General features: G+C 57.1%; 1 protein-coding gene and 1 long non-coding RNA gene across 5 annotated transcripts; one reads left to right on the top strand and one right to left on the bottom strand.

Annotated features, from left to right (window-relative positions):
• Nucleotides 1-27,276, bottom strand: EMC10 (ER membrane protein complex subunit 10). 4 transcript variants are annotated; one of them, XR_008516255.2, is made up of 11 exons: nucleotides 27,067-27,276; nucleotides 25,739-25,811; nucleotides 24,677-24,786; nucleotides 23,528-23,632; nucleotides 22,981-23,162; nucleotides 22,762-22,855; nucleotides 6,582-6,730; nucleotides 5,964-6,025; nucleotides 5,568-5,760; nucleotides 4,638-4,746; nucleotides 1-111 (listed from the first exon to the last, which is right to left on the bottom strand). XR_008516255.2 is itself a non-coding variant. In XM_054538937.2 (7 exons), the coding sequence occupies exons 1-7, from the start codon at nucleotides 27,178-27,180 to the stop codon at nucleotides 21,210-21,212; spliced, it is 789 nt and encodes a 262-aa protein (XP_054394912.1). In that variant the 5' UTR covers nucleotides 27,181-27,276; the 3' UTR covers nucleotides 19,567-21,209. The 4 variants fall into 4 exon arrangements, 2 of the variants coding, with proteins under 2 accessions (XP_054394912.1, XP_054394913.1); XR_008516253.2 differs by lacking the exons at nucleotides 1-111; nucleotides 4,638-4,746 and having other exon boundaries at nucleotides 5,043-5,760; nucleotides 5,964-6,730; XM_054538937.2 differs by lacking the exons at nucleotides 1-111; nucleotides 4,638-4,746; nucleotides 5,568-5,760; nucleotides 5,964-6,025; nucleotides 6,582-6,730 and adding an exon at nucleotides 19,567-21,320.
• Nucleotides 15,911-20,369, top strand: LOC134760729 (uncharacterized). The gene is made up of 2 exons (XR_010138652.1): nucleotides 15,911-16,088; nucleotides 16,292-20,369. It is a non-coding gene; the product is annotated as an uncharacterized LOC134760729 (long non-coding RNA).
• Nucleotides 27,277-27,300: the final 24 nt, after the last annotated feature.

The raw sequence follows: 27,300 nt of genomic DNA, 5'->3' as shown, positions 1-27,300 counted from the left end.
CTGGAACACGACGGCTGTTTATCGCCAGAGTTATTTGAGGAGGTGATGAAGGAGGAGGGTGGGTCCCGGCCAGGAACCCAACCAGGCGGGACCTGCGAGGCAGCCTGGGAGCTGCGAGAAGGGAAGGGCAGGTCAGCTCTGGGTGCAGAGACCCCTCTGGGGCTGCAGGCACAGAAGGGAGGGGGAACCAGAGGCCAGGAGGCCCAGGAGGAGGCTGGGAGGGGAGAGGCAGGGCTTGAGCCAGGCCCCTGAGGGCAACAGAGAGGAGGGTCTGAGGCTGGTGGGCCGTGGGAGGTGAGGAGGCAGGAATGAGTGGAAGGTGCCCAGGGGCCTAGCTGAACCTGGGGATCCCCGTTAGGTACCTGCAGAAGTGGGGGACTCAGGCACAGGGAGGCAAGGGGTCCCCGGCTTGGGGTGTGTCCCCTCCTGGAGCTACAGGCCCGTGCCCCAGGCAGGCAGTTCATCCAGGCAGCCCACGAGCTGCCCATGACACCCAAGGCAAGGTGGAGCTGATGCCCCGCAGGACTCGCTCACAAAAGCCCTGGCTGCGCATGGACCAGGTTCTGGTTTGCAAGTTTTCCCAAGGTCAAAGGGCAGGTCGTAAAGTTAAAAGCCAGACAGCACCAGAGGGGAAGCTGCTGGGGGATGCAGACACCCTGACTCCCGGAGGGCTCTGGCCCCATCCCACCCAGACCTCTGCACCTCCTGCCCGCCCGCCAGGCTCCCCGTGCCTCTGCTGGTGTGGGTCTCGCTCTCTGCCCCGTCTGGGTGTCTGGCTCCGGGCCCCTGGCTAAGCCCCCTCTGTCTCTGTGTCTCCCTCTGTCTCTCGCTTCGCCTGTCTCAGCCTCCCTTCTCTATCTCTCTTGCTGGGCATTTCTCTCCACCCCTCTCTGTCTCTTTGACCCTGTCTCTCGGTCTCTCCCACGGTCTCTCGGTCTCTCCTCAACTCGCTGTCTCTCCCCTCTGTCTGCGTCTCTCCCCTTCTCTCGGTGCCCCTGGGCCCCTCCCTGCCACCCTGTGCCTGTCGCCTGTCCCATCGCAGGTCCCAGACAGACTGGCGGGGGCCTGAGTGTTGCTATTCTTGGGCCTGAGTGGCAGGCGGGGCTGTGGCCCCCAGGTGCGTCCTGGGCTATGGCCAAATAAGGTCCGGAGCGAGGAGCCCAGGGAGGAGGAGCTGGGGGTGCCGGGGGTGGGGGGAGAGGGGCCGGCTGACCTCCTCCTGCTCCCACTCCCTCCTGCCCCAACCCCCACATTCTGGCAGGTGAGAGCAGGCACGGCAGACCAGGTCATCCCATCAACTAAGCACTTACTGTCTGCCCCTCACAGTGCAGAGCGCCTGTGCCCCCATCCGCTGGGACCGCTCTTCCCAGGGGAGCGCCTCAGGACTCAGAGGGCTGCCGCTTGCCCCAGGGCACCCAGCCAGGCCCGTCCCAGAGCTGAGGGGGCTGGGGCACCCCGTGCAGATGCCAGCGGCCTCTCCACACCCCCCGGCTGCAGAAGGGGAGAGGGAGGGGCTGCGGTCACGAGGCAGGTGCAGGGCAGGTGCGGAGGGAGGGAGACAGCTGTCCCGCACCCCCTGGTGGTGACAGCTGCTGCCCGATTTAGCTCACAGAGCTGGGTCTGGCCAGATAAGGCAGTTGGGTGGGGGGGCGGTCTCACCCCCAGGGCACCCCTTAAATCGCACGGTCGGGCCCAGGGTTCAGCTGCCACCGACGCCAGGTGAGAGGGGCTGTTCCTTCCTCGACCTCCTGCCGCAAGGCTCCGCGCGTCTTCTCCCGCTGTCTCCCTCTGTCTCTCTCTCCCTCTGTCTCTCTCTCCCTCTGTCTCTCTCCCTCTCTCCCTGTCTCTCTCTCCCTCTGTCTCTCTCTCCGTCTCTCTCTCCCTGTCTCTCTCTCCATCTCCGTCTGTCTCTCTCTCCCTCTGTCTCTCTCTCCCTCTGTCTCTCTCTCCCTCTCTCTTTCTCCCTCTCTCCCTCTGTCTCTCTCTCCCTCTGTCTCTCTCTCCCTCTGTGTGTCTCTCTCTCCCTCTGCCTCCCTCTGTCTCTCTCTCTCTGTCTTTCTCTCTCCCTGTCTCCCTCTGTCTCTCTCTCCCTCTGTCTCTCTCTCCCTCTGTGTGTCTCTCTCTCCCTCTGCCTCCCTCTGTCTTTCTCTCTCTCTCTCTCTCCATCTCTCTCTCCCTGTCTCTCTCTGTCTCTCTCTCCCTCTCTCTCTCCATCTCCCTCTCTCCCCATCTCTCTCTTTCTCCCTCTCTCTCCTGCTGTCTCCCTCTCTCCTCTCTCTCTCCGTCTCTCTCTCCTTCTCTTTCTCCCTGTCTCTGTCTCTCTCCCCATCCATCTTTCTGTGTCCCTCTCCCCAGTTCTCTTTATCTCCTTCTCTCCTGCCTCATCTCCCTTCCTCTCTCACTGTCTCTCTCTCATTCTCCCTGTCGTTCTCTCCATCTCTCCTCCTTCCCCATCTGTTTCTCTCTGTCTCTCCATCTGTCTCATCTGTCTCTTCCTCTCACCTCTTCTCTATGTCTCTGCCTCCTCCCCCCAACTTTCTCTCAGTCTCCCTCAGCACCCCGTTTCTCTTTCTTACTCTCCCTTTTCTCCCCATCTCTGTCTGTCTCTCCCTGCCTTTGTATCTCTGTGTCTCTTTCTCTGTGTCTCCTTCTCTCTATCTCTGTCTCTCCCCCATCTTCTGTCTCTGCCTCTCCCCCACTTCTTTCTCTGCTTCTCCCCCACTTCTCTGTCTCTATCTCTCATCTCATTTCTATCTCTGCCTCTCCCCCACTTCTCTGACTCTCCCGCACTTTTCTGTCTCTGTTTCTCCCCCACTTCTATCTCTGTCTCTCCATTTCTCTCTCTGTCTCTCCCCCACTTCTCTCTGTCTCTCCCCCATTTCTTTCTGTCTGTCCCCCATTTCTCTTTCTGTCTCTCCCCCACTTCTCTGTCTCTGCCTCCCCCACTTCTATCTCTGTCTCTCCCCCACTTCTCTGTCTCTGCCTCTCCCCCACTTCTCTCTGTCTCTCCTCCACTTCTCTTTCTCTGTCCTCATTTCTCTCTGTCTCTGCCTCTCCCCCACTTCTATCTCTGCCTCTCCCCCACTTCTCTCTGTCTCTCCTCCACTTCTCTTTCTCTGTCCTCATTTCTCTCTGTCTCTGCCTCTCCCCCACTTCTATCTCTGTCTCTCCCCCACTTCTCTCTGCCTCTGTCTCTCCCCCCACTTCTCTCTGCCTGTCTCTCCCCCCATTTCTGTCTCTGTCTCTCCCCCACTTCTCTCTGCCTCTGTCTCTCCCCCCACTTCTCTCTGCCTCTGTCTCTCCCCCCATTTCTCTCTGTCTCTGTCTCTCCCCCCATTTCTCTCTGCCTGTCTCTCCCCCCATTTCTGTCTCTGTCTGTCCCCCCATTTCTCTCTGTCTCTGTCTCTCCCCCCATTTCTCTCTGTCTCTGTCTCTCCCCCCATTTCTCTCTGTCTCTGTCTCTCCCCCCACTTCTCTCTGCCTCTGTCTCTCCCCCCACTTCTCTCTGCCTCTGTCTCTCCCCCCATTTCTCTCTGTCTCTGTCTCTCCCCCCATTTCTCTCTGCCTGTCTCTCCCCCCATTTCTCTCTGTCTCTGTCTCTCCCCCCATTTCTCTCTGTCTCTGTCTCTCCCCCCATTTCTCTCTGTCTCTGTCTCTCCCCCCATTTCTCTCTGTCTCTGTCTCTCCCCCACTTCTCTCTGCTTCTGTCTCTCCCCCCACTTCTCTCTGTCTCTGTCTGTCTCTCCTCTCCGACTCCTCCTCTCTCCCCAGCTCCCTGGACAAAGCCCTCCAGGGCCTCTGCGGTCCCTGCTGAATAAAGCTGTTTCTGTCCTCACCTCTCTCCCTTCTGCGCCTCCTTCTTTCCTTCCTCACTCCTCTGCCTCTCAGCTCGGCCCCCAGCCCTGATCCTGGGTGTAGGGGGTGGGAATTCTGGAGCTGGGGGTGGGGGCTCCTCCCTCCCAGAGACAGAGATGGATGCAGAGAGAGAACCAGAGACAGGCACGGAGAGAGACAGAGAAAGAGACAGAGCGAGACAGAGACAAGATGGGGGCCATAAGCTCAGAAATGAGAGAGACGGCAGGTCACGGAGACACAGCACATGAGAGACGGGGAGACAGAGACAGAGAGATCAGACAGCGCCCCCCAACTCCAATACACACAAACAGACACAGGGGACAAGAGCCGGGCAGGGCTGGGCAGCCTCCCCTCCCCCTCCCGGCCAGGCCAGGCCAGGCGGTGCCAGGCCCAGGACAATGGGCCCTTGTCAGGGCTCCGGAGGAGCCGGCCAGCTGGGGAGGCCTGTGGGCTGGACCACAGGGGACGGTGGCCACAGCAGCTGCTGGGTTGGGGAAGGTGCACCTCCTGCGGGCCTGGCCCACAGCCTCCATCCTCAGACTCTCCTTCTCCCCGGGCCTCCCTTCCTGGGGTCTCCACCTACTCCCAGCCTGCTTTCTCTGCTCTGCCTGGGGAAGGGGACAGGCATTTATGGAGTACCTGCTGTATGCACCCAAAATACCTCCTCGCCTCTCCTCACACACCCCGCCTCCCGCCTCGGGTGTGCCATCCTCGGCGCCCTCTACTTGTTCCTCCTGTGCCTCTGGCTCCTTCCATGGAAGAAATGGGCAATTATTAAGCACCTGATGCTTGGCAGGCAATTCCCCTAACCGTGTCTGCACTTTCCATCCTTCTTGCTTTCCTGTCCCTTCTGCCCCAGTTCCTTTCTCTTTCTGATTTGCTTGGTCTCTCCTGGGAAGGAAACGGGCATCTACTGAGCATCTACTATGCGCCGAGGAGTTGAGGAATGTGGCTCCTCTCTCACTACATTCTTTCCTCCCCCCACCCCCATTCCTTTCTTTCTTTTTTTCTTTCTGGGACAGGGTCTCACTCTGTCGCCCAGGTTGGAGCGCATACAACTGCAGCTTACTGCAGCCTCGACTTCCTGGGCTCAAGTGATCCTCCCACCCCAGCCTCCCAAGTAGCTGGAACTCCACGCACCACCATGCCTGGATAATTTTTGTATTATTATTATTATTATTTGAGATGGAGTTTTGCTCTTGCCGCCCAGGCTGGAGTGCAATGACGTGATCTCGGCTCACTGCAACCTCCAACTCCTGGGTTCAAGCGATTCTCCTGCCTCTGCCTCCTGAGTAGCTGGGATTACAGGCACCCACCACCACGCCTGGATAATTTTTAAGTATTTTTAGTAGAGACGGGATTTCACCATGTTGGTCAGGCTGGTCTTCAACTCCTGACCTCAGGTGAGCCACCCACCTTGGCTCCCAAAGTGCTGGGATTACAGGAGTGAGCCACCACACCCAGCCTAATTTTTGTATTTTTTGTAGAGACAGGGTCTCTCTACGTTGGCCAGGCTGGTCTTAAACTCTTGGGTTCAAGCGATCCTCCCACCTCTGCCTCTCAAAGTGCTAGGATTACAGACATGAGCCACGGCGCCTGGCCCCTTTCTTTCCTCTCTATTGGTTTCCTCTCCTTTCTGACTTTCTGCTCTCTCCTGGCAGAGGGAGCGGACACATTTTGAGCACTTACTGTGTACTAAACACCTTACATACCTCTGTCCTCACTCTCTTCCTCCTCGGTCCCTCTTCTGTCGTCTCCTTGTGTTTCTGAGCTCTCTGCCCTCTTCCAAGGCAAGGACTACATTTATTGAGCACTTCTGGTATGCAAGCAATTATGTCCTTTCTCTACTCTCCTCCTGCCCTTCAGTCTCCACTGACTCCACCAGTCTCTGCTTCTTTCTGCTGTCTGCCAGGGAAGAAAATGGGCATTTATTGAGCACCTGTTGTGTGCCAGACAGTTTTCTTATTCTCCCCTAACCCTTCACTTCACCTTCTTCCCTTATCTCTAACCTCTTTCTGTTCCATTGGCTCTTTCTTGGGGACAAAAAAAAAGCAATTATGGGGCACCTACTGTATGCCAGGCAATTAACATCCCTCATCTCCTCTTACCTCTTTCTTGCTGCCCCTCTTGCTCTGCCAGCTTATCCCCTTGCTGTTCTCCGGGTCCTTTTCTGGGGAAGGGTACAGGTGTTTATTGAGTGCCTCCTGTGTGCCCCATGGTTTAGCTGCAATGCCCCCTCCCTGCGTATCCTCTCCTCTGCCACACTCCTCTCACTGATCCCTCCTCCCTCTGCTCCTCCGCCCCCACGGAGGCCTCCTGGGCCAACACCTTTTCCTCTCGTTCCTGTCTGTGCCTTCGTTTCTGTCTTGTTCTCTTGCTCCTCCAAGGAAGACAATGTGCATTTATTGAGTGTCTCCTGTGTGCCCACCTCACCAGCGCACTTGTTCTCATTTCCTCTCTTCTCCCTGCCTCCTTCTCTTCTCCAGCTTCTCCCCCTCCTCTCTGCCCTGCCAGCTCTTTCCTGAGGGAGGAAATAGGCATGTATTGAGTGCCTGCTGTATGCTGCCCCTTCATCTACACTGTCTGCTTGCCTCACAGGCTCTGTTCTCCCTTCTCTCCTTTTCTCCTTCTCTCTGCTTGCTCCCTTCCTCCTGGCTGCTTTCTCTGTGCTTGCTTCCAGGGAGGAGAATGGGCATTTATTAGGCACTGTGTATTAGTCACTTTACATATATTGTCTCCTTCGCACACAACAGTCTCTTCTATTCTCTCTGCTGGAGTTTCCTCCTCCTCCTCCTCCTCTCTTCTTCCTCTTCTCCTTCTCCTCTTCCTCCTCCTCCTCCTCCTCTCCTCACTTCTTCTTTACTTTCTCCTGTCTCTTGGGGAAAAGAAATAACACTTAACAAACACCTACTGGTCTGCTTCACACTTTCCACCAGTGCCTCTTTTTTTTTTTTTTTTTGAGATGGAGTCTTGCTCTGTCGCCCAGGCTGGAGTGCAGTGGGGCAATCTGAGCTCACTGCAACCTCCGCCTCCCGGGTTCAAGCGATTCTCCTGTCTCAGCCTCCCGAGTAGCTGGTATTACAGGCACCCACCAACATGCTCGGCTAATTTTTTGTATTTTAGTAGAGACGGGGTTTCACCGTGTTGCCCAGGCTGGTCTCGAACTCCTGAGCTCAGGCAATCTGCCCGCCTAGGCCTCCCAAAGTGCTGGGATTACACAGGCACGTGAGCCACCGCGCCTGGCCCCATGTCCCTCTCTTTAGGCTGCCTCTCCTTCTGCTTTTCCTCTGCGGGAGTTTCTTGTCCTTTTTCATGTGGTCCTGAAGGGAATGGGCAGTTATTGAGCACCGACTGTGTGCCAGGCTTTTTATAGATACGGCCTCCCCTTCTCACCCTCGATTCCCCCTTTCCCTTTCTCTCTCTGCCTTCCTGCTCTCTGTGCTCTCCCCTAGGAAAGGGGAAGGGCACCAATTGAGCGCCGACTGTGTACCAGGAGACTCTCTTTAGACCCTCCTTTCCCTCTGCCCCTTCCACTCCACCGACTCCCTTTTTCTTCCTTCTCAGCGGTGGAAGCTCCAAACCTTCCACATGGAAGGGGTTTAGGTTTCCCCCAGGAGTCTCAGCCGCCACAGCCCTAGAAGGGGCGGCCAGCTACACCCCGCGGGGCTGCAGCAAAGAGGAGGAGGAAGGAGGATGTGGGCTGCAGCCTGACTTCTCCCTTGGAAAAAATATGTGGATGACAATGGCCACTCCCTCCCAGGTCAGGTTGGGGTGGGGGAAGCTGAAGGAGGCCTGGAGGGACTCTAGGAAGGAACACTCTAGAATCTGAGCCTGAGAGGCAGCCCGTGCCCACAGAGGGGATGCTTCTGCCGCCAGTCACCACACTGGATTCAAGCCCGAGCCTCCTTCCTCCACCTCCTTCTCCCCTCCTCAGGCCTCTCTGCCCTGCAGACACTTGGCGGGTGGTCCCTGGACTCCTCACCACCTGAGGGAGCAGATGAGGAAACTGAGGCTCGGGTGGGAAAGAGGATTTGCCCCTCCCCGTTTCTCCTACCTCTCCTCTGGGACCCCCTTCCTCTGTCTCTCGCCCTCTCCTCTCTCCCATTCTCTGAATCTCTCCCCCCACCCCTTCTCCCACTGTTCCTGTCTCTGCATGCCCCCAAATTCCTTTTTTTTTTTTTTTTTTTTGAGATGGGGACTCACTCGGTTGCCCAGGCTGCAGTGCAATGGAGCGATCTCGGCTCACTGCAACTTCCACCTCCCCGGTGCAAGTGATTCTCCTGCCTCAGCCTCCCAAAGTGCTGGGATTATAGGCACCCGCCACCATGCCTCGCTAATTTTTGTATTTTTAGTAGAAATGGGGTCTTGCTATGTTGGCCAGGCTGGTCTCGAACTCCTGACCTCAAATGATCCACCTGCCTCGGCCTCCCAAAATGCTGGGATTGCAGGCGTGATTACTGCGCCCAGCCCCAACTTCTCTTTGCCACACACTTTCCTCCATACACTAATTTCCCTCCCACTACATGCCAGCAAGCGTCCTTCACTCCCACCTTCTTGATCACCTCTTCTTTCTTTTCATTATTCTTCCTGAAACTACCCCTCCTCCTCCATCCTCCTCCTTCCTCCTCCCTCCTCCTCCCTCCTCTTCCTCCTCCTTCCTCCCCCCTTCTTCTTCCTCTTTCTTCCTCCTTCCCCCACCTCCTTCCTCCTCCTCTTTCCCCCTTCTCCTTCCTTTTCCTCCTTTCTCCTCCCCCTCCTCCTTCCTCCTCCATCTCCTTCCTTCTCCTCTTCCCCCTCCTCCTTCCTCCTCCTCTCCTCCTCCTTCCTCCTCTCTCCTCCTTTCCTCCTCCCTGTCTTTCCTCCTCCTGCCCCTTCCTCCAGGTCCTTCCTTCTCCTCTTTCCCTCTCCTCCTTCCTCCTCCTCCCTCCTCTTTCATCCTCTTCCTTCTTCCTCCTCCTCCCTCTTCCTCCTCTTTCCTCCTCCTTCTTCCTCCTTCCTCCTCCCTCTCCTCTTTCCTCCTCCTTCTTCCTCCTTCCTCCTCCCTCTCCTCTTTCCTCCTCCTTCCTCCCTCTCCTCCTCTTCCCCTCCTTCCTTTCTTCCTTTCTTCCTCCTCCTCCCTCCTTCTCCCTCTTACTCTCCTCCTCCTCCCTCCTCCTCCTCTTTCCTCCTCCTTCCTCTTTCCTCCCTCTCCTCCTCCTTTCTCCTCCTCTTCCCCATCCTCCCTTCTCCTCCTTCCTCTTCCTCCTCCTCCTCCTTCCTCTCTCCTCCTTTCTCCTCCTCTTCCGCCTCCTCCTTCCTCCCTTCTCCTCCTCCTTCCTCCCTCTCCTTTCTCCTCCTCTTCCTCCTCCTCCCTCCCCCTTTCCTCCTTCCTCCTCCTCCCTCTTACTCCCTTAACCTCCTCCTTCCTCCCTCTCCTTTCTCCTCCTCTTCCTCCTCCTCCCTCCCCCTTTCCTCCTTCCTCCTCCTCCCTCTTACTCCCTTCACCTCCTCCTCTTTCCTCCTCCATCTTTCCTTCTCCTTCCTCTTACTCCCTCCTCCTTCCTCCTTTCCTCCTCCTCGCCCTCTTTCCTTTTCCTCCTCCCTCCTCCTCCCTCTTCCTCCTCCCTCCTCCTCCCTCTTCCTCCTCTTTCCTCTTCCTCCTCCTTCCTTCTCCTCCTCCTCCTTCCTCTCCCTCCTCCTCTTTCCCCCTCCTCCTCCCCTCTCTCCATAACACACACACACACAGGCTGTTCCTGTCCCTGCGTGTCCTCTCTTTGGCTGGATCCTCAGTGTTTCCTCCTGTCTAGGTCTCGCATACGCTGCTCCTCCCTTGGGCGATATGCCAGTCCTCCACACGCTTCCACCCGGCCCCACCTTTTCCTGATTGTCCACCTTGTGTCTCTCAGCCTTTCTGGAATCTTCTCCCTTGTCCTCCAGACTGCCAACCCCCACTGTCCTCTGTCCTCTCTCCTTCCCCTGCGCTGGGTCCTCCCTCACATCCCCGCCCTGTCATTTCCTCATCATCTGTACCCGACCCCCAGAAGAGGCGCTGATGGGGCCCCGGTCTCACTGTGCACGTCCACAGGGCTGGACTGTGTCAGGAGACAAGGGGGCCGGGAACAAGGGGCAGCACTGCGGGTGGGGCCTGTGTCCTTGGTCTGCCTCCCTCCTCCGCCTCCTTTGCCTCCAGTTTCTGTCCCTTGGATTTACCTCTCCTCTTTCCTCTCCCTCCTGCCTCCCCTTCCTCTCCCTGCGCCTTCAGTGAGTTCCACCTGGCTCCCTCCGCATGCTCCTGGTGGCTTCTCTCTCTCTCTCCGTCTCTCCCATCTCTTGCTGTCTCTGTCTCTCTCTCTCCGTCTCTCCCATCTCTTGCTGTCTCTCTCTCTCTCTCTCCGTCTCTCCCATCTCTTGCTGTCTCTGTCTCTCTCTCTCTCCGTCTCTCCCATCTCTTGCTGTCTCTGTCTCTCTCTCTCCGTCTCTCCCATCTCTTGCTGTCTCTGTCTCTCTCTCTCCGTCTCTCCCATCTCTTGCTGTCTCTGTCTCTCTCTCTCTCCGTCTCTCCCATCTCTTGCTGTCTCTGTCTCTCTCTCTCCGTCTCTCCCATCTCTTGCTGTCTCTGTCTCTCTCTCTCTCCGTCTCTCCCATCTCTTGCTGTCTCTGTCTCTCTCTCTCCGTCTCTCCCATCTCTTGCTGTCTCTGTCTCTCTCTCTCCGTCTCTCCCATCTCTTGCTGTCTCTCTCTCTCTCTCTCCATCTCTCCCATCTCTTGCTGTCTCTGTCTCTCTCTCTCCGTCTCTCCCATCTCTTGCTGTCTCTGTCTCTCTCTCTCTCCGTCTCTCCCATCTCTTGCTGTCTCTGTCTCATTTTCTCAGTCTCTGTCTCTCTCTCTCTCCGTCTCTCCCATCTCTTGCTGTCTCTGTCTCTCTCTCTCCGTCTCTCCCATCTCTTGCTGTCTCTCTCTCTCTCTCCGTCTCTCCCATCTCTTGCTGTCTCTGTCTCTCTCTCCGTCTCTCCCATCTCTTGCTGTCTCTCTCTCTCTCTCCGTCTCTCCCATCTCTTGCTGTCTCTCTCTCTCTCCGTCTCTCCCATCTCTTGCTGTCTCTGTCTCTCTCTCTCTCCGTCTCTCCCATCTCTTGCTGTCTCTGTCTCTCTCTCTCCGTCTCTCCCATCTCTTGCTGTCTCTGTCTCTCTCTCTCTCCGTCTCTCCCATCTCTTGCTGTCTCTGTCTCTCTCTCTCCGTCTCTCCCATCTCTTGCTGTCTCTGTCTCATTTTCTCAGTCTCTGTCTCTCTCTCTCTCTCCGTCTCTCCCATCTCTTGCTGTCTCTGTCTCTCTCTCTCCGTCTCTCCCATCTCTTGCTGTCTCTCTCTCTCTCTCCGTCTCTCCCATCTCTTGCTGTCTCTGTCTCTCTCTCTCCGTCTCTCCCATCTCTTGCTGTCTCTGTCTCTCTCTCTCCGTCTCTCCCATCTCTTGCTGTCTCTGTCTCTCTCTCTCCGTCTCTCCCATCTCTTGCTGTCTCTGTCTCTCTCGCTCTGCCTCGCTCGCTCTCTCTTGCCATCAGTCTCTGTGTCTCTCGCTCTGCCTCGCTCGCTCTCTCTTGCCATCAGTCTCTGTGTCTCTCGCTCTGCCTCGCTCGCTCTCTCTTGCCATCAGTCTGTGTCTCTCGCTGTCTCGCTCGCTCTCTCTTGCCATCATTTTGTCTCTGTTTCTCTCACTGTCTCTCTCTGTCTCTTGCTTTGTCTCATTGTCTCTCTCTCGCTGTCTGTCTCTCGCTGTCTGTCTCTCACTCTTTCTCTCTCTCTGTCTCTCACTCTTTCTCTCTCGGTCTCCCTCTTGCTGTCTCCCTGTCTTTCTCTCACTCTCTCGCTATCTCTGTTTCTCTCAATGTCTCTGTCTCTTTCTCTCTCCTTGTCTCTCGCCATCTCTCTCTCCCTCTCTCTGTCTCTGACACACACTCTATTTCTCCCATCCTCCACTCCATGGGGCTCTCCTGTTTCCTTTCCATCCTCACCTTCACTGGCTCTTTCCTGACCTTCTTGGTATTTTGTTCTCCTCGCTCTTTCCTCTCTGTTTTCTCCCTCACCCCACAAGCTCTCTCTCCCCTCGCCTCTGGTCCCCCAAGTCCTTCCCAGCTCCGCCTCTCCATGCCCGCTCCTTCCTTTCCAGTTTCTCTGCCAGTCATTGTCCTTGACCCTTCCCTCTCCTCGTCTCTGCTCCCACCGGCTCGTCTGAGCCTGGTGCTGACAGCCTTCTCCCCACCCCTCCCCACCCCGCCCAACCCCACCCCCGACTCCCGCCATCCCCTCGCCTCCCGGTCCCTGTCCCCCTCCCGCATCCCCGTCTTCTTGATGACTGCAACAGCTGCAGCTGCAGAGGCCCCGAGGCCCCTCGGAGGAGACTGGGCAGGGAGGGCTCCTCCGCGTGCTGGGATATTTTTATCCTGCCTTGGACGATCGGGACGACTGGTCCTGCAATCTGTCTCACCCTTTAAGAAACTCGTTTCATGTCCTGCCAGGTCCTGGGACCATAAGCTCGCATGTCTCCACAGTTGTACATTCCCGTCCGTCTGCAGCTCGTTATCTGGGCCACAGGGACGTTACCCCCTGACTTGGAAGGACGCGCCATCATGCAGGAGGTCACAAAGTGGACGGCAGGAAACTTAGCCTTCCCTCTTCTGCTTTCTTCCTCACCTGTCTCCCACAGTACTCTGTTCTGGTTAATATCAGTGTATCAATGAGCCTGGTTTTTCGCCTTTTATTATTAACATAGCGAGCACAGGCGTTTCGTAGTCTGCGTCTGATTTTCCAGCAGCGAAGCCTCTGCCATCCGCCCCACCGTCTCGCTGGCTCTTGCTCATTGTCTTTCCCTTCCCTGCTTGCCTGCTCGCTCGCGCCCCTGCTCTGCGTGTTGGATGTAAAAAGGATGTCAGGGACTAGGCGGAGGGCATGTTCCTCTGAGCCCAGGCTGCACCTTGGCACAGTGGAGGGTCTACCCACCCCAGGTAGCCCAGGTGAGGGCCCTGGGTCCCCCTGTCACCCAGGCTGTCCACATGAAAGTCCAGATGTCTCCGACCAACAGATCCCTGGGAGAAAGGACGTGAGGCTGCCGCTTCACCGGGATGGGTTCCCACGTCCCTCCGCGTTGACCCACAGCTTCCTTATGGTCTTGTATGTAGCTTGATGCTTTTAACGGCCGGCCACGGTGGCTCAACGCCTGTAATCCCAGCACTTTGGGAGGCCGAGGTGGGCGGATCATGAGGTCAGGAGTTCGAGACCAGCCTAGCCAAAATGGTGAAACCCCGTCTCTACTAAAAAATACAAAAATTAGCAGGCGTGATGGCAGGCCCCTGTAATCCCAGCTACTCGGGAGGCTGAGGCAGCAGAATCACTTAAACCCGGGAGGCGGAGTTTGCAGTGAGCCGAGATCGCGCCACTGCACTCTAGCCTGGGCAACACAGCAAGATTCCGTCTCAAAAAAAAATGGTTAAGAATATTTTATCTAGGTTCCTACTTGTTTTCAGTTATGGGGGTGGGGGCAGGGTGGGAGAGCGATGACCTGACGCAGTGTTACCGGATGAGGAGTCCAGTCTTGCTTTGCTTTCTGTGCCTTTTCTGTCTTGTCATTGGCTCTCCCGCCCTCCTACACGCACCCCGCCTTTGCTTCTCTCATTCTCCAGTTCCCTTCCAATCCCTCTTCACTTCTCTTTACTCTCATCCCCCAGGTCAGTGCTCGGCGTTTCCTCCCTTTCTGTTCTCCCATCCTTCCGGGCAGCTGTCTCTGTCCTATTCTGTCTCCTGTTCTCCCGCCCTCCCAGCTCCTTCCCTTCCTCCTTTCTCCTGGGCCCTTCTCTGCCGCACCTTCCACAGCTGCTCCATTACTCCCCATCCTTGTCTAGTCCCATTCGTTGTCCTTTCTCTCCCTGGGTCACAGAGATGGCCCCAGGGTGGCCGCGCCCTGTTGAGGCAGGGAATGTCTCTGTGAGGGAACGTTTCTGCTGCATGGCCGAGTTCCCAACCTGGACCCACCGGGTCTGGCAGCCTGTCCCTGCAGTAGCCTGGGCTGTGCCCACGACACCCCTGCCTCCCAGCTACCTGGCCCTCTCCCTGCCTCGCACTGGCTCCTAACCTCTGCTTCACATTCCTGCTTCCTGTCCCAGTCTCTGGGCTGACGCTGTCTTAGGGGTGCCCCCTCCTCAGCTGGAGCGGTATGGTCCTCTGTCCCCTACTACTTCCAATCCTCTCTCCCTTCTTTCTCTCCATATTGCTCTTCCACACTCATGCACCTCTTCTTTCCTTTCTGCTCTTTTTTTCTAGCTCACTCACCCGCTGGAGTGCAGTAGTGCAGCCTCCACCTCCCAGGCTCCAGTGATCCTCCTGCCTCAGCCTCTCAAAGTGCTGGGACCACAGGTGCGAGGCACCATGCCCGGCCTGTTCTTTTCTCTCTGCCCTTTTTTGTATTTTTTCCTTTCTCCTTTCCTTCTTCCCTAATGTCTGTCTCTCTCCTTCCCTTCTTAACTTCCCTCCTCTCTCCAGCCCTCTCCTACCCTCCTTTTCTCTTTTCCCCTATCTCCAGCCCTCTCCTACCCTCCTTCCCTCCCTCTTTCTGTCTCCCCCTCCGCACCGCTCCGTCTCCCTCTCGGTCCAGTCCGCTGTCTCTGCCCCCTCTCTGTTCCGTTTTCTCTCCCACCCTTCTTCCCTCTCCCATTTCTTCTCTTTTCCCCTCTTCCTGTTCTCTTTTCCCCTCTTCCTGTTCTCTTTTCCTCGTTGTCCTCTCTGCGGCCACCCTCCTTTTTCTCACTTCTGGTCTCCCCGTCTGGCTCTTCTCTCTCTTCTCTCCCTTCTAGCAGATTCTCTGGCCGTTTCCTCTCCTCTCCCTCTGTGCTCCTCCCTCCTCCTCTCTCCATCCCCTTTCTCTCCTCCCAGCCACTATTCCTCTCTCTACACCCTCTTCTCTTTCCGTCTCACGGTCTCCTAGCTCTCTTTTCCTTCCCAGTTCCTGGCTCTCTCCTTTCTCTCTTTCTTCTTCTCTGGCTGGAGCTCCCCGCTCCTCCATCCCTCCCTCTCCCTGGGCAGTCGGCCCCTCTCCCCTACCCGCTTCTCCCTAGGACGCTCCCTCCTTCACCAGTTTCTCTGCCTCCCTCTTCTCCGAGCTCACCAGCCATGGCACTCATCCTCTCCCTCTCTTCCTTCCTGTCCCTTTTTTCACCCCCTCATCTTCCTTTGCCCTTGTTTTTTTCTTCTCTTTCCACTTCTGACCCCCTACTCTGTTTCCTTCTTTCTCCCTCTTCGTCTCTCCCCCCCGGCTTTGGCCATCCTTTCTTTCTTTTTTTATTTTTTTGAGACGGAGTCTCACTCTGTCGCCCAGGCTGGAGTGCAGCGGCACGATCTCGGCTCACTGCAAGCTCTGCCTCCCGGGTTCACACCATTCTCCTGCCTCAGCCTCCCGAGTAGCTGGGACTACAGGCGCCCGCCACTACGCCCAGTTTTTGTTTTTTTTTTTTTGTTTTTTTGTTTTTTTGTATTTTTAGTAGAGACAGGTTTTCACCATGTTAGCCAGGATGGTCTCGATCTCCTGACCTCGTGATCTGCCTGCCTCGGCCTCCCAAAGTGCTGGGATTACAGGCGTGAGCCACCGCGTCTGGCTCTTTCCTCCTGCTTTTTTCCTGCACTCTCTCCTCCCTCCTTTCCTCCCCCTTTCTCCTGTTTGATTTCCACCTCTTTTCTCTCCTCTGAATCTGCCTCTTCCTCTGCTCACCTCCCTCTTCCTTCCCTGTCTCTCCCCCTTGGGTCTCTCTTCCTTCCCTCTCTCTTGTTCCTCTGTCTCTGCCCTGTCCTTTCCTTTCCCTCCTCTCTGGACCTGTCTCCTCTCCTGGCTCTCTCTCCCTCTCTCTCCTCTGAGCTCTCACTCCCACTGGCCTCCCTCCCAGGAGCCCATCTCCTCCGTCTCCAGGTGGCCCCTGCATCCCTGCCTGGTGGGCCTTTGCCTCCCTCTCCTGTTCCTGCCTTGCCTGCTCCCAGGTCCTGAGCAGGAGGCAGGAGTTCATACTGAGACCCAAACAGGCTAGCCCTGAGCAGGGCCCCCAAGCCTGAGGCCCAGGAGTGGATGGACCTTTGTGACACCTATTCTCTCTTTCTTTTCCATCTGTCCGGAACTCTGGACACTGCCTGGAGGAATCAGGCCTGCCCTAGGCCCAGGAAGGCGGAAACAAAGAAGATACTCAGAGACAGGAAGCAACTTGCCTAAAGACACACAGCATGTAAGGAGCAGGGACAGGACTGGGTGGGTCCCCTGGGGTTGGCCAGGAATGGGCTCCTGAATCTGCTGATCCCTGGCCTCCTATCTGAGCTCAGTGAGCAGGGGATGACGCCTTTCTGCTCCATTCTGCTCCCTCCCCAATTCCTCCTCTGACAACATGAAGCACCTCAGCACTGAGGGGACCTCACTTGAATTCCATTTCAGAGATGAGAAAATCGGTGCCCAATGTTTCTGAAGACCAGCAACTGCTAAGACAGAGACTTCCAGGGAACCCGACCTTGCCTGAAGGACCAACAGCGCCCCCTGCAGGACACTTCCCTCCATTGAGAAAAGCCACAGGCGCCGGCCTGAGACATTCTGAGTGCGTGGAATCCTCTATCACCACCTCCTGGCAAAGAACGGAGCTGCAACCCAGCTGTATGAGACACCAAGAATGATCCCAACAAAAAGGAACAGTGACCAGAATGCCTGGGGGAGGAACAGTGGATACTGGGTGGAAAGAGGGGAGAGGGAGAAGTTGTAATATTTTGTAAAAATGAACATTTTTACTCCTAATCAATATATAAACATCATACTCAGCAAACTTCTTGGTATGAAACTTCTGAACTTCACACATTTTCAAGTCATTCTATGAGTGGGTGGATCGGCTCCCATGGAAATGCAACTGGGACTGCACATGGGAAACAAAGGAAAATGGAATATTGGTTCACACAAACCTGTTTGGGAGACTGCATTTCCAGAAAATGGGCCAAATTGAGTTTGTTTCCTTTGTAACAACATTGTTGTGCCTTGCTGACTGGAAGGTGGGTACAAACAAAGGAGGATGGACTGACAGCTGAAGAGGCACCAGTAACTAGCCCCTAATCCTTACCAAGGAGTCTCTCTGATGGGTTAAAGAAGCCTACAGAGGTCAGGGGCGGTGGCTCACACCTGTAATCCCAACACTTTAGGAGACTGAGGCAGGTGGATCGCTTGAGCTCAGGAGTTCAAGACCAGCCTGGCCAACATGGTGAAACCCGGTCTCTACTAAAAATACAAAAATTGGCTGGGTGTGGTGGCACACCGCTGTAATCCCAGCTACTCAGGAGGCTGAGGCAAGAGAATTGCTTGAACCTGGGAGGTGGAGGTTGCAGTGAGCCAAAATTGAGCCACTGCACTCCAGCCTGGGTGACAAGTGAAACTCCATCCCACAAACACACCTGCCCCCCACCCACCAAAAAAAAGGAGCCTATAGTTTCCAATAGACAATTTGGGGTTAGTAAAGAATTTTACAAAATACTAAATGTAGTCTTGCATATTTTAGGATTGTTTGCCATGCAACTATGTACTGGGAGCACCTAAATGCCCACATGAAACCCTAGGCTGGGAAGAGGGAAGCTTTCTCAATGCCACGGAGCCAATAACATTTTCTGGTGGCAGGAAATGGGAGGGAGCAACCCCTCCTGGAGCATTTACCTTGCCAGGTGCTCTCACATCTTAGACCAGAAGTCACGAGGCTGGGATGAGGGTCCAGAAGGCAGAGAATGACAGTTGAGTTAGGGTCAGGAGAGTGGAGACAGAGAGGAGGAGACACAGAAGGATGGGTTGGGACTTTATCCTGCGGGAGGTGAGGGGCCACAGGGAGGGCTGTGAGCAGGGGAGTAGTGAGGTCAGCTCTAGTGTCAGGAAGCCCTCCATTAGGGAGATGGACTGAGGGGGGTGCTGGGGGCTGGGAGGCCAAAGAGGACGCTGGGCTGATGGTCCAGGTGGCAGAGTAGGAGGCTTGAGCTGGGACCAAGGCCATGGAGACAGAGGTGAAGGGATGAGGCCAGGAAGAACTGTAGGGGTAGGTATGGTGGTGCATAGGGGAACGTGATTGGGACAGGGCAGTGTTCTGGTCCATGAGGTTGGGCAGGTAGTGGCACCACTCACTGGAACAAAGATCCCTGGAGGAGCACCCGGGCAGGTGGGAGGCCCTGGCTCCTTTAGTGGCCCCTGAGGCACATCCCGGGGAAGGAGCCCAGGAGGCAGATGGGGCCATGAGTCTGGAGATCAGGGGTGGGATCTGAGCTGGAGATGAGTTGGGGAATCGCTGGTGAAGAGGGGCTGTCTGGAACCTCCAGGGTGAAGGGGTGGGGCAGACACCTGCAGTAGCAAGGGGACAGCATGCACCACCATCACACACACATCCCTGTCCCCCAGCAAGGTGGGGCCCCACTGGGCCACGTCTTCCACAGACACACACGTGTGCAAAATGATGCAGCACAATGGGGGATTCCTGCAGTGCTGCTTAAAACAACTCAAATCCAGCAACACACTCTTACACCAGAGATGGAATAAGATGGCACCTTATACCAGAGATGGAAACTGCCCCAGCTGTGTCAAAAGAAGGTGGGGAAAAAGAGCAACACTTGCAAAACTGCTGACATGTGCATCTGCTTGTTTCTGTGGAGAGTATCTGCAGAATACCAGGGGACAGAAAACTCAGGCTGCCTCCAGGGAGGGGAAGTGGGTGCTGGAGCCCAGGGTGAGCATACGGTTTCTCAACGTGGATCCCACTGCATCTTTTGTCTATTCTGGAGACAGGGTCTCCCTCTGTCACCCAGGCCGGAGTGCAGTGGTTCAATCACAGCTCAGGAAAGCATCGAACTCCGGGGCTCAAGCGATCCTCCTGTCTCAGCCTCCCAAACAGCTGGGACTACAGGCATGAATCACTATGCCTGGCCAACCTACTCTATCTTTTGAGTTTCATACTTCATCCCTGGATACCCCCGTCAGTAAAATAAAATAGTGAGTGGGTTCCCCAGGGACTGGCAAGACCAGGAAGAAAAGTTTAATAAGAACAGAACCCTAGGGGAGCCAGAAGGAGCTCAGGCATTTCCTGGAATATCCCACAGAGTAACCCTGCCAGCCTGAAAGCAACTGAGTCTTAGAGGGAAAGGACATAATCAGGCTTATAAAGATCCCAATGTTCAACCCAGGAAAAATATGTCCCCCAGTGCCGGGGTAGAAGGCATCTGCAGATCAGACACAGGGACCAGGACTCCGAGTTGTGAACACTTCCCAAAAAGCATCAGTAGGCCTGGCACAGTGGCTCATGCCTGTAATCCCAGCACTTTGGGAAGCTGAGGCAGGTAGATCACCTGAGGTCATGAGTTCAAGACCAGCCTGGCCATCATGGTGAAACCCTGTCTCTACTAAAAATACAAAAATTATCCAGGTGTGTTGGTGGGCGCCTGCAATCCCCGCTATTTGGGAGGCTGAAGCAGAAGAATCACTTAAACCCAGGAAGCGGAGGTTGCAGTGAGCTGAGATCGTGCCATTGCACTCCAGCCTGGGTGACAAGAGCGAAACCCTGCCTCCAAAAAAAAAAAAAAAAAAGCATTAGTAAATATTTCGGGAATCATCTAGGAAAAGAGTGAAGCAGGATTCACATGGAATGAAGACAGAAAAAGCATAAGCTATCTCCTGCAGGTGGAGAAAGAAACAGAAGTCAGCAATGCTAAGACTATCTTCTTTATTAAAATTACCAAAAATAGGCCAGGCGCGGTGGCTCACGCCTGTAATCCCAGCACTTTGGGAGGCCGAGGCAGGTGGATCACTCGAGTCCAGCAGTTCAAGACCAGCCTGGGCAATATGGTGAAACCCTGTCTCTACAAAAAATACAAAAACTAGCTGGGCGTGGTGGTGCACGCCTGAAATCCCAGCTACTCAGGAGGCTGAGGTGGGAGAACCGCTGAGCCTGAGAGGTGGAAGTCGCAGTGAGTCAAGGTACCACCACTGCACTCCAGCTTGGGTGACAGAGAAAGACCTTGTCTCAAAAACAAAAAGAAGTGATGGGAGGGAAGGCAACTTCCCACGGTGCACCACCTGGTCTTGACAGTCGACTCACGTGAACCATCACTTGTTCATAAGCGCGTTTCCGATCTGCCATCGTAATTCCATTTTAGTCATGCATCCCGAGATCATTCAAACCACACCCAGGAGAGACTGGACGACAGCATTCACTAGGGTGCTATTTATAACCACACAATGCAGGAGGCTAGCTGCGTGTCGATTTGGGGGACAGTTTAATAAACTGCCACACGACACAGCTGAGCCTCACACAGCCATGAGGATGGGGACAGCCATTCCTTGGGTTTCTGAATAACGTTATCAAGTGAGCAGTGAATTTCAATCAAGCCTTTACATCAGGACCGTCTTGCCAAAACAACAGTTGCTTTTGGCTGCTGGAAGCTGTAGCTTTTCAAAACGTTCACACATTTCAATGTATCGTCGATGTTTTTAAATAGACTTACAGGGAGGGCGGCACACAGCAAAGGCCCGCAGGCCCTCGTAGCACCGCAGTCCAGGTAGGATGCTGGGCAGCGGGGTCGGTGGAGGGGGTTCTGTTTATAGTGTCTGGGCTTTGACTCCACTAAATGTTGGTTTTGTTTTCTTTTTTATCTTAAACCTTTTCCTTCAAGTCTGGAGGCCTGTGGAGGCCCTGTCACCCTAAAGGCAAGGATTCCTTGTTTGCACCAGGCAGACAAATGTCAAACCATGACCCCAGGGGCTGCGCTAGGCGTGGGGCCCAGAAGCCCCTGGCCATCCAGCCCTGACTCTTTCATGCCTCTGCCCCTGATGAGGGGACCCAGGGTACCCTCAAGGGAACCCGGAAGGGAGGCTGCATCCTAGTCCAGTGTCAAAGTGAGGGGGGCGCTGCAGGAGCCTGGACAGGACCACCTAGCCCAGCCAGGGACAGGAGGGTGAGACCACCTGGAACAAAGGCACAGAGGCTGGAGAGAAGGCGGCATGTTCCCAGACTGCATGGGCTCAGGGTAGGGGGATGTGAGGTCAGAACTGGCATAGTGGCCAGGATCTCAGGCTCTAGTCCATGGGCAGGGGGGAAGCCCCTGGGGCTGCATGGGGCCATGGCGGAGGCGGGCGCAGGAGACACCAGCTCCTGTGCCAAAGGCCCCAGTCCAGCCACTCCTCTGCTAGCAGGAAGGCAGAGGACAAGGGGCTGGCCCAGGTGGCCTCATGAGACGGGGGGAAAGGAGGGACCAGCAAACCCTTCTTGGGATGGCTGAGGACACAGGGGACTCCAGCAGAAAGGGAGGCCCCTGGGTGTGCAAGACGGGACGTTGACCAGCCTGGGCCCTCACCGGCCACTACCCCCACCCCCACCCCCACCCCCACCCCCACCCTGGCCCCCGGTGTCCGGCGCTCCTGACATCATGAGGAACAGGACGACGGGAATGATGTACATCCACTGCAGCCGGACGGAAGGATGGACAGACAGACACAGAAAGAGAGAGAGAGGGGAAGGAGGTGAGTGTGGGCATCACCCACCCAGGGTGGGGAAGGTGGGGCCCGGCATGAGGGGAGGCCGCGTAAGGGGAGGGCGCCCAGGTCCCCTACGTCACTACAGGTCAGGGAGGGCCGGTGGGGCGCAGGGAGGGGCAGGGGTCTCGGTCCTCACTCAGGCCTCCTGCGGCGGTGGCGCGGGCCCTGGCGCAGCAGGACGCAGGGCTGTGAGCAACACGGCCCCCCCCAGGATGATGTGCCACTGGGGAGGGAGGGAGCGCAGGTCAGGGCCAGCGGGCAGCCGTGGGGCCCGAGGGCCAGCAGGGAGCGGGAGGGCGCTCGAGTGGGCAGCAGGGCAGGGCCCAGCAGGCAAGGGCTCAGCCTCTGGGCCTCAGTTCCCCGCAGCACAGCTGTTGGACTATCCAGGCAGAGCGGGTGAGGCCCTCAGGCAGGGCGCTCAGCACAGCAGGGCTCAGCCATCCCAGCCTCAGCATCCTCCTAGCCTGCCTCAGGCCACGCAGACCTCCTCGCTGGCCTCGGCCTGCCTGGGCTCCTGTGCTACAACCTAACACCAGTCTCCATACTCAAGGGACCAGAGGCCTGGGCGGAAGCCACCTCCTCCGGCCGTCCCCAGCCTCCCCACCCCACGCCTCAGCCTCCAAGCCCCCGGGACTCAGACCTGCTGCTGGCAGCACAGGCCCCTCCCTCCTCAGCTCCAGGAGGCCTCCCAGGCACCCTGCTGCCCCCAATGCCCCTCCCTGGGCCACATCCCTCCTGGACCCACTCCTCTCTCCTTCCTGTACAACCCCCTGGAGAACCTGCTCGCCCCTCCTTTCCAAGCCTCCCTCGTTCCTTTGAAACCTCCACTGTTCCCTTCCTCTCCAGCCTCACGGCTCCAACCTAGCTCAGGCCAAGACCTCCCCCAGGACCCCGCGCCCGAGAGCTGGCCGGACCTCCCCTGACCACACCTCCAAACCCTCTTCCTGCAAACAAGCCTCGGCCCAGGTACCAGGACACACAGAGGCCCGGAGGACGAGGGGCCCAAACAAGCCTCAGCCCAGGTACCAGGACACGCAGAGGCCCGGAGGACGAGAGGCCCAAACAAGCCTCAGCCCAGGTACCAGGACACGCAGGAGGCCCGGAGGATGAGGGGCCCAAACAAGCCTCAGCCCAGGTACCAGGACACGCAGAGGCCCGGAGGACGAGGGGCCCCCACGCAGGAGGCCCAGAGGACGAGGGGCCCCCACGCAGGAGGCCCGGAGGACGAGGGGCCCCCACGCAGGAGGCCCGGAGAACAAGGAGCAGGCCCGAGCACCATAGGGCAGTCTGGGTGGGAGCACGGAGGGCCTGGCCAGGCGCAAGGACTGTCAGGAAGGGAATAGGGGAGGCGGGGGAGCCCCACTCACGTATTTGGCGAAGAAGGACTTCTGCTCCTGGGGGTTCTTGGCCTTCTGGGCCTGTTCCATCTCCAGGCGCTCGATGAAGGCCGCCGTCTCAGGGCTGGGGCAAGGGGAGAGAAGAAGAAGGGTGAGGCCCGGAGTCCAGGGACCTGGAGACCCTGAGGCCGCCAGGAAGGGCCGGGGCAGGTACCAAGGGCGCCGCGAAGGCAGCAGAGGCAGGCTCACCCCGGGGCTGTGGCGGGTGGCTGCAGCTGCACCGAGGTGTTGAACAGCTCCAGGTCCACGTCCTCTACCTCATGGCCCCGGCAGCCCCCAGGATGCGTCACCACCGACACACCCACCACGTTGCTGGCCACATCCACGTGCAGGGTCAGCTGGTCCGACAGGTGCGACTCCACCAGGGAGCACTGTGGGGGGAGTGGAGTCAGTGGAGGTGGGGAGCCTGCTGCCTGGGCTCCACCCTAACCTCCCCCCGCCCCCACCACAGGCCCCCCGGAGCATTTTTCAAAATCTCCCCATGGCTCCCTATCACCCTCAGGCCCAAGCTCAACCGCCCCCCACCCCGGAGTCCTCACAATGCTATCCCCATGAAAGCACCCGCTACCTGGACCGACACCTCCAGACCAGGAGGCCTTGGAGGGCAAGGCCAGGTCTGAGTCTCCCAGGCCTCTGCGGGCTCCAGAAACACAGGGGTTCAAATGGTGGAAGCAGGACCAGGGTAGGGGGTGAGGAGGACGAGGGAGAAGGGGGCTCATCCTCGACACCAACTCACCGCAGGGACAAAGGAGGAGACGTAGCCACCAGCTTCCGGGCCATCCAGGGCCCCAGGTCGCCTTGGGACCCGGACCCGGTACAGGCCATTCAGGGCTGCCACATCCTGGGGATGGGAGAAGAGGGTGCTGGTCAAAAGGATGGTGTCAGCCCTGGACAGGCTGTGATGCCCACCAGGCCTCCGCGAAGGCCCCTCTCCAGCCCCATCCACATCACGGCCCACATTCCCCAGGCTAGCCAACCTGAGTCGGCCCGGGACTCTTCCTGTTGGGGTGGCCCGGCTGGTGGGTGAGGCCAGGAGCAGCTGGGACCGCCCCACCTAAGGGAGAAGCCACCACAAGGAGGGCAAAGCCCAGCCCAGCGATGGAGTCGGTCCTGAGGACGCCTTCACTGTGCCTGGATCCAGCCACACCTGGCGTCCACCCTACGCCTGGACGTACCAGTTACACGCACAATAAATTCTGTTTGGGGGCAGCTGTGACAAGAGAATCATGTGGGCACCATGCAGGAAGGCTGCTCAGGCAGACCTTACCGCGTGGCCACCAGAATCAAGCCTGCGCTCCCCAGCCTCCCTCACAGCTACATCTGGCTGATGGGTGGAAGTGGGCTGTGCCAGCTTTTGCAAGCTTTCTCTAAATGCTGCTGCTCCTTCTGCCCCTCTTTCTCCCTCTCTATCCTGCTGCCTGGAGCCCTGGGGCCTCTCTGCATGACCCCTACGGAGGATTGAGCTGGGCCCTTGAGGCTGCCACAACACAGGGCGACAGAAGTGAGCTCCTGTCCAACCATAGCTATTTTGAGGCTTTCTCCTCACAAGCAAATCTCATCTAAGTGGTCATGAAACAGCTCAGCTGATCTGGAAAAGAAGAGGAGCCGATTGTGTGAACCTGCAGGGGAAGGGGGTCTGCTGGCAGAGGGAGCAGTGCGGGAAGAGGCCGTGACGCAGGACATCGTGCCCGGCGGCGCTAAGACGAACTGCAATGCCGTTCCACCAGGGGCAGTCATCGAGGACAGAGGCTGAGAGTGGCAGGTGGTGCTGGGAGCCCACCTGGGCCTGGAGGGAAGGCTGCCAGGGACCAGCAGCAGGTGGCTGAAGAGACAGCTGGAAACCCTCCATCCCCATCCACACCCAGCCCTGAGTGCCCCACCTCACCCGGAGTCGGCCCCGCTCCTCCTCGCTGAGCTGCCGCTGTGACAGGGACAAGGTAGCATCCTGCTGGTTCCAGAGCAGTGAGCCCCGCTTCCGGAAGTTGGCACTGTCATCTGTGAGGAGCTCGGGTTCAGAGACGCCCCCTCCCCCACCCACCCTTCAACCCAGGCAGGGCCAGGAGGTCCAGCTTCAAATTTTGGCCCGGCCTCCACCCGAGTGACCAGGTTCCCTCCCCATCTTGGCCCCCATTTTCCTATCTGCAAAGTGGGGACACCTCCACCATGTTCCACCTCACAAGGCAACCCGTAGCAGATGCATGAACCCCACAGCTCCCAAATCCTGCCTCTCGCCAGGTGACCCAGGGATAGCCACACAACCTCTCTGAGCCTCAGCTTCCCCAACTGCAAAATACGGAGGCTGTGGAGTTCAGGAATTCCCAACTACCTGGCCGTGTCAGAATCAGGGGAGCTGTTCACTGAGCAGATGCCAGGGTCTGCAGAGGGGCACCAGCTTCAGGGTTTGTGCCCTCAGGTTCAGGGCCTCAGACTCGATTACTACATTCTGGGCAGCACTGACGTCCAGCTCTGGGAACCTGGACACCTGCATCATGGCAATTTAAGTTTGGGTTTGAAGCTGGCCCCTGCTCTGCCACTCACTCACGATGAGACCTTGTGTGGTGCCTACTCTGAGCCCGTTTCCTCTTCTGGAAAAAGGGGCTGACACGAATACCTACCACCTCACATGGCTGCTGTGAGGACATCTGAGTTAATACTTGCAAAGCGTGGAACCACTAATGCTGGGCACGTGGCGACTGATCAGGAAAGCCGCTCTGAAATTATTACTGCTGTGCTGACCTTTTAAAAACTAAGATTTGTCTCACAGGCAAGGGGGCATTTAAAGACAGTGTTCCTCTTCTTTCATGTCCCCCTTTCCCCCAACTTGAGGCAAATCTGTTAGTAAATGGATGTTAGTAAATGTCATACGATGGGAGGCACCCGGACTCCAAGTCTTGACTTCTCAGGGCACCAATGTTAAGTGTCTAGGAGAGGACGTTGCCTGACTCACCGATCTCAAATGAGTGCTCCAGCAGCAGCCCCACCGTGCCACAGGCCTCGCCCTCTCGACCTTCCACCCCAGCCTGCAGAGGACACAGAAGGCCCCAGGTGAGGACCACCCAAGCCCTCAGCATAGTAGTCACCCACAGAGCCCAGGACAGACAGACTGGTGGGCTGAGGGAGGAGCCTTATCTTCAAGTTAATCACTGCTGCTTGCCTTTATTTCACTAGAAACCACCCATTTCATGAATATTCATACTCTGGACTCCCTCACCCCCAGAAAACCAGACCCTACAAACATGCCTAACCTCATTGCCAAAGCAACTATCCCAAGGTCACTTCCGAGACTTGCACCACAAATACTCGAGTTAATTGACACCTTCCCTCTCCCAAGGCTTCTTTTTCATGCTAATATTCAAATGGCCTCCTTATCACCTGACAGCCCAATAGCCAAGATGCAGCCTGAGTTCAGTCCCTATTAAGTACATTCAAGATTCATGCTTTCCTTTTCTCCAATCTCCAAACTTGCATATTCACGCATATTTAGGAGACAAAAAGTCTCTTCCTCAAGAGTCCCCTCCCATGCCTTATTTTCCTTTTCTGAGACAGGGTCTCGCTCAGTCGCCCAGGCTGGAGTGCAGTGGCGTGATCTCAGCTCCCTGCAACCTCTGCCTCCTGGGTTCAAGCGATTCTCCTGCCTCGGCCTCCCGAGTAGTTGGAATTACAGGCACCTGCCACCACACCCAGCTAATTTTTGTATTTTTAGTAGAGATGGGGTTTCACCATGTTGAGCAGGCTGGTCTTGAACTCCTGACTTCAAGTGGTCCGCCCGCCTCGGCTTCCCGAAGTGCTGGGATTACAAGCATGAGCCACCGCGACCGGCCTAATTTTTTTTTTTTTTTAGTATTTTTTGTAGAGACAGGGCTAGCTATGTTGCCCAGGCTGGTCTTGAACTCCTGGCCTAGAGCAATCCTCCCGCCTCGGCCTCCCTAAGCGTTGGGATGACAGATGGGCCACCGCGCCCGGCTTCACCTTGCCTCCTTCATTTCAACCGCCCAGACGTCGGATTCTCCAAGATTCCACACCCCCAGCCCCGCCCCCTCATACATATTCCCGAGCCAGAGCCTTCCAACAGGTGCGCTTGCTCTCCCTCCCAGTCCCTGCAACCGTGGCGAGGCCCCTCCTGCGCGTGCGTGACTGAGGCCTGGCTTTCCAGAGCCCTCCCACCTCTTCCCTCTCAGCCCTGCGCAGCCTCCTTCCGCCTGTAACCCACCTAAAGACCCAAGACCCGCGACATCCGTAGACCGCGCCCGCTATGCACAGCTAAAGAGCACTCACCCCTCGCGCACCAGTCCCGGCCCGGCAACCGCTGCCCCGGGCTCGACTGGGCGCTGCTACCGCCATCAGCAAGAGCAGGAGCAGCCGGGCTGCCCCAGCGCTGGCTGCCGCCATCTCGGATCCTTCCCACCAGCGAAGGGAAGGCTGTGAGCCAAGAGCCGCGGAGCACGCCGGGAGAAACACTTCGCATCCTGACGCCCGTGCGCCTGCGCTGCGCCCCGGCGCCTGCGCACT

Source organism: Pongo abelii, chromosome 20, assembly GCF_028885655.2.
Source record: "Pongo abelii isolate AG06213 chromosome 20, NHGRI_mPonAbe1-v2.0_pri, whole genome shotgun sequence".
Taxonomy (NCBI): Eukaryota; Metazoa; Chordata; class Mammalia; order Primates; family Hominidae; genus Pongo; species Pongo abelii.
Note: the sequence above shows the minus strand (reverse complement) of the source record. Positions and strands in the feature narration are given on the sequence as shown.

Excerpts from the sequence above, each read along its gene's own strand:
- EMC10 (XM_054538937.2), bottom strand. The coding sequence starts at position 27,180 with ATGGCGGCAGCCAGCGCTGGGGCAGCCCGGCTGCTCCTGCTCTTGCTG. Across the intron at positions 24,787-25,738 it reads GGAGCACTCATTTGAGATCG|ATGACAGTGCCAACTTCCGG; the intron begins GTGAGTCAGGCA and ends AGCTCCTCACAG. Across the intron at positions 23,163-23,527 it reads TCTCCTCCTTTGTCCCTGCG|TGCTCCCTGGTGGAGTCGCA; the intron begins GTGAGTTGGTGT and ends CTCCCCCCACAG.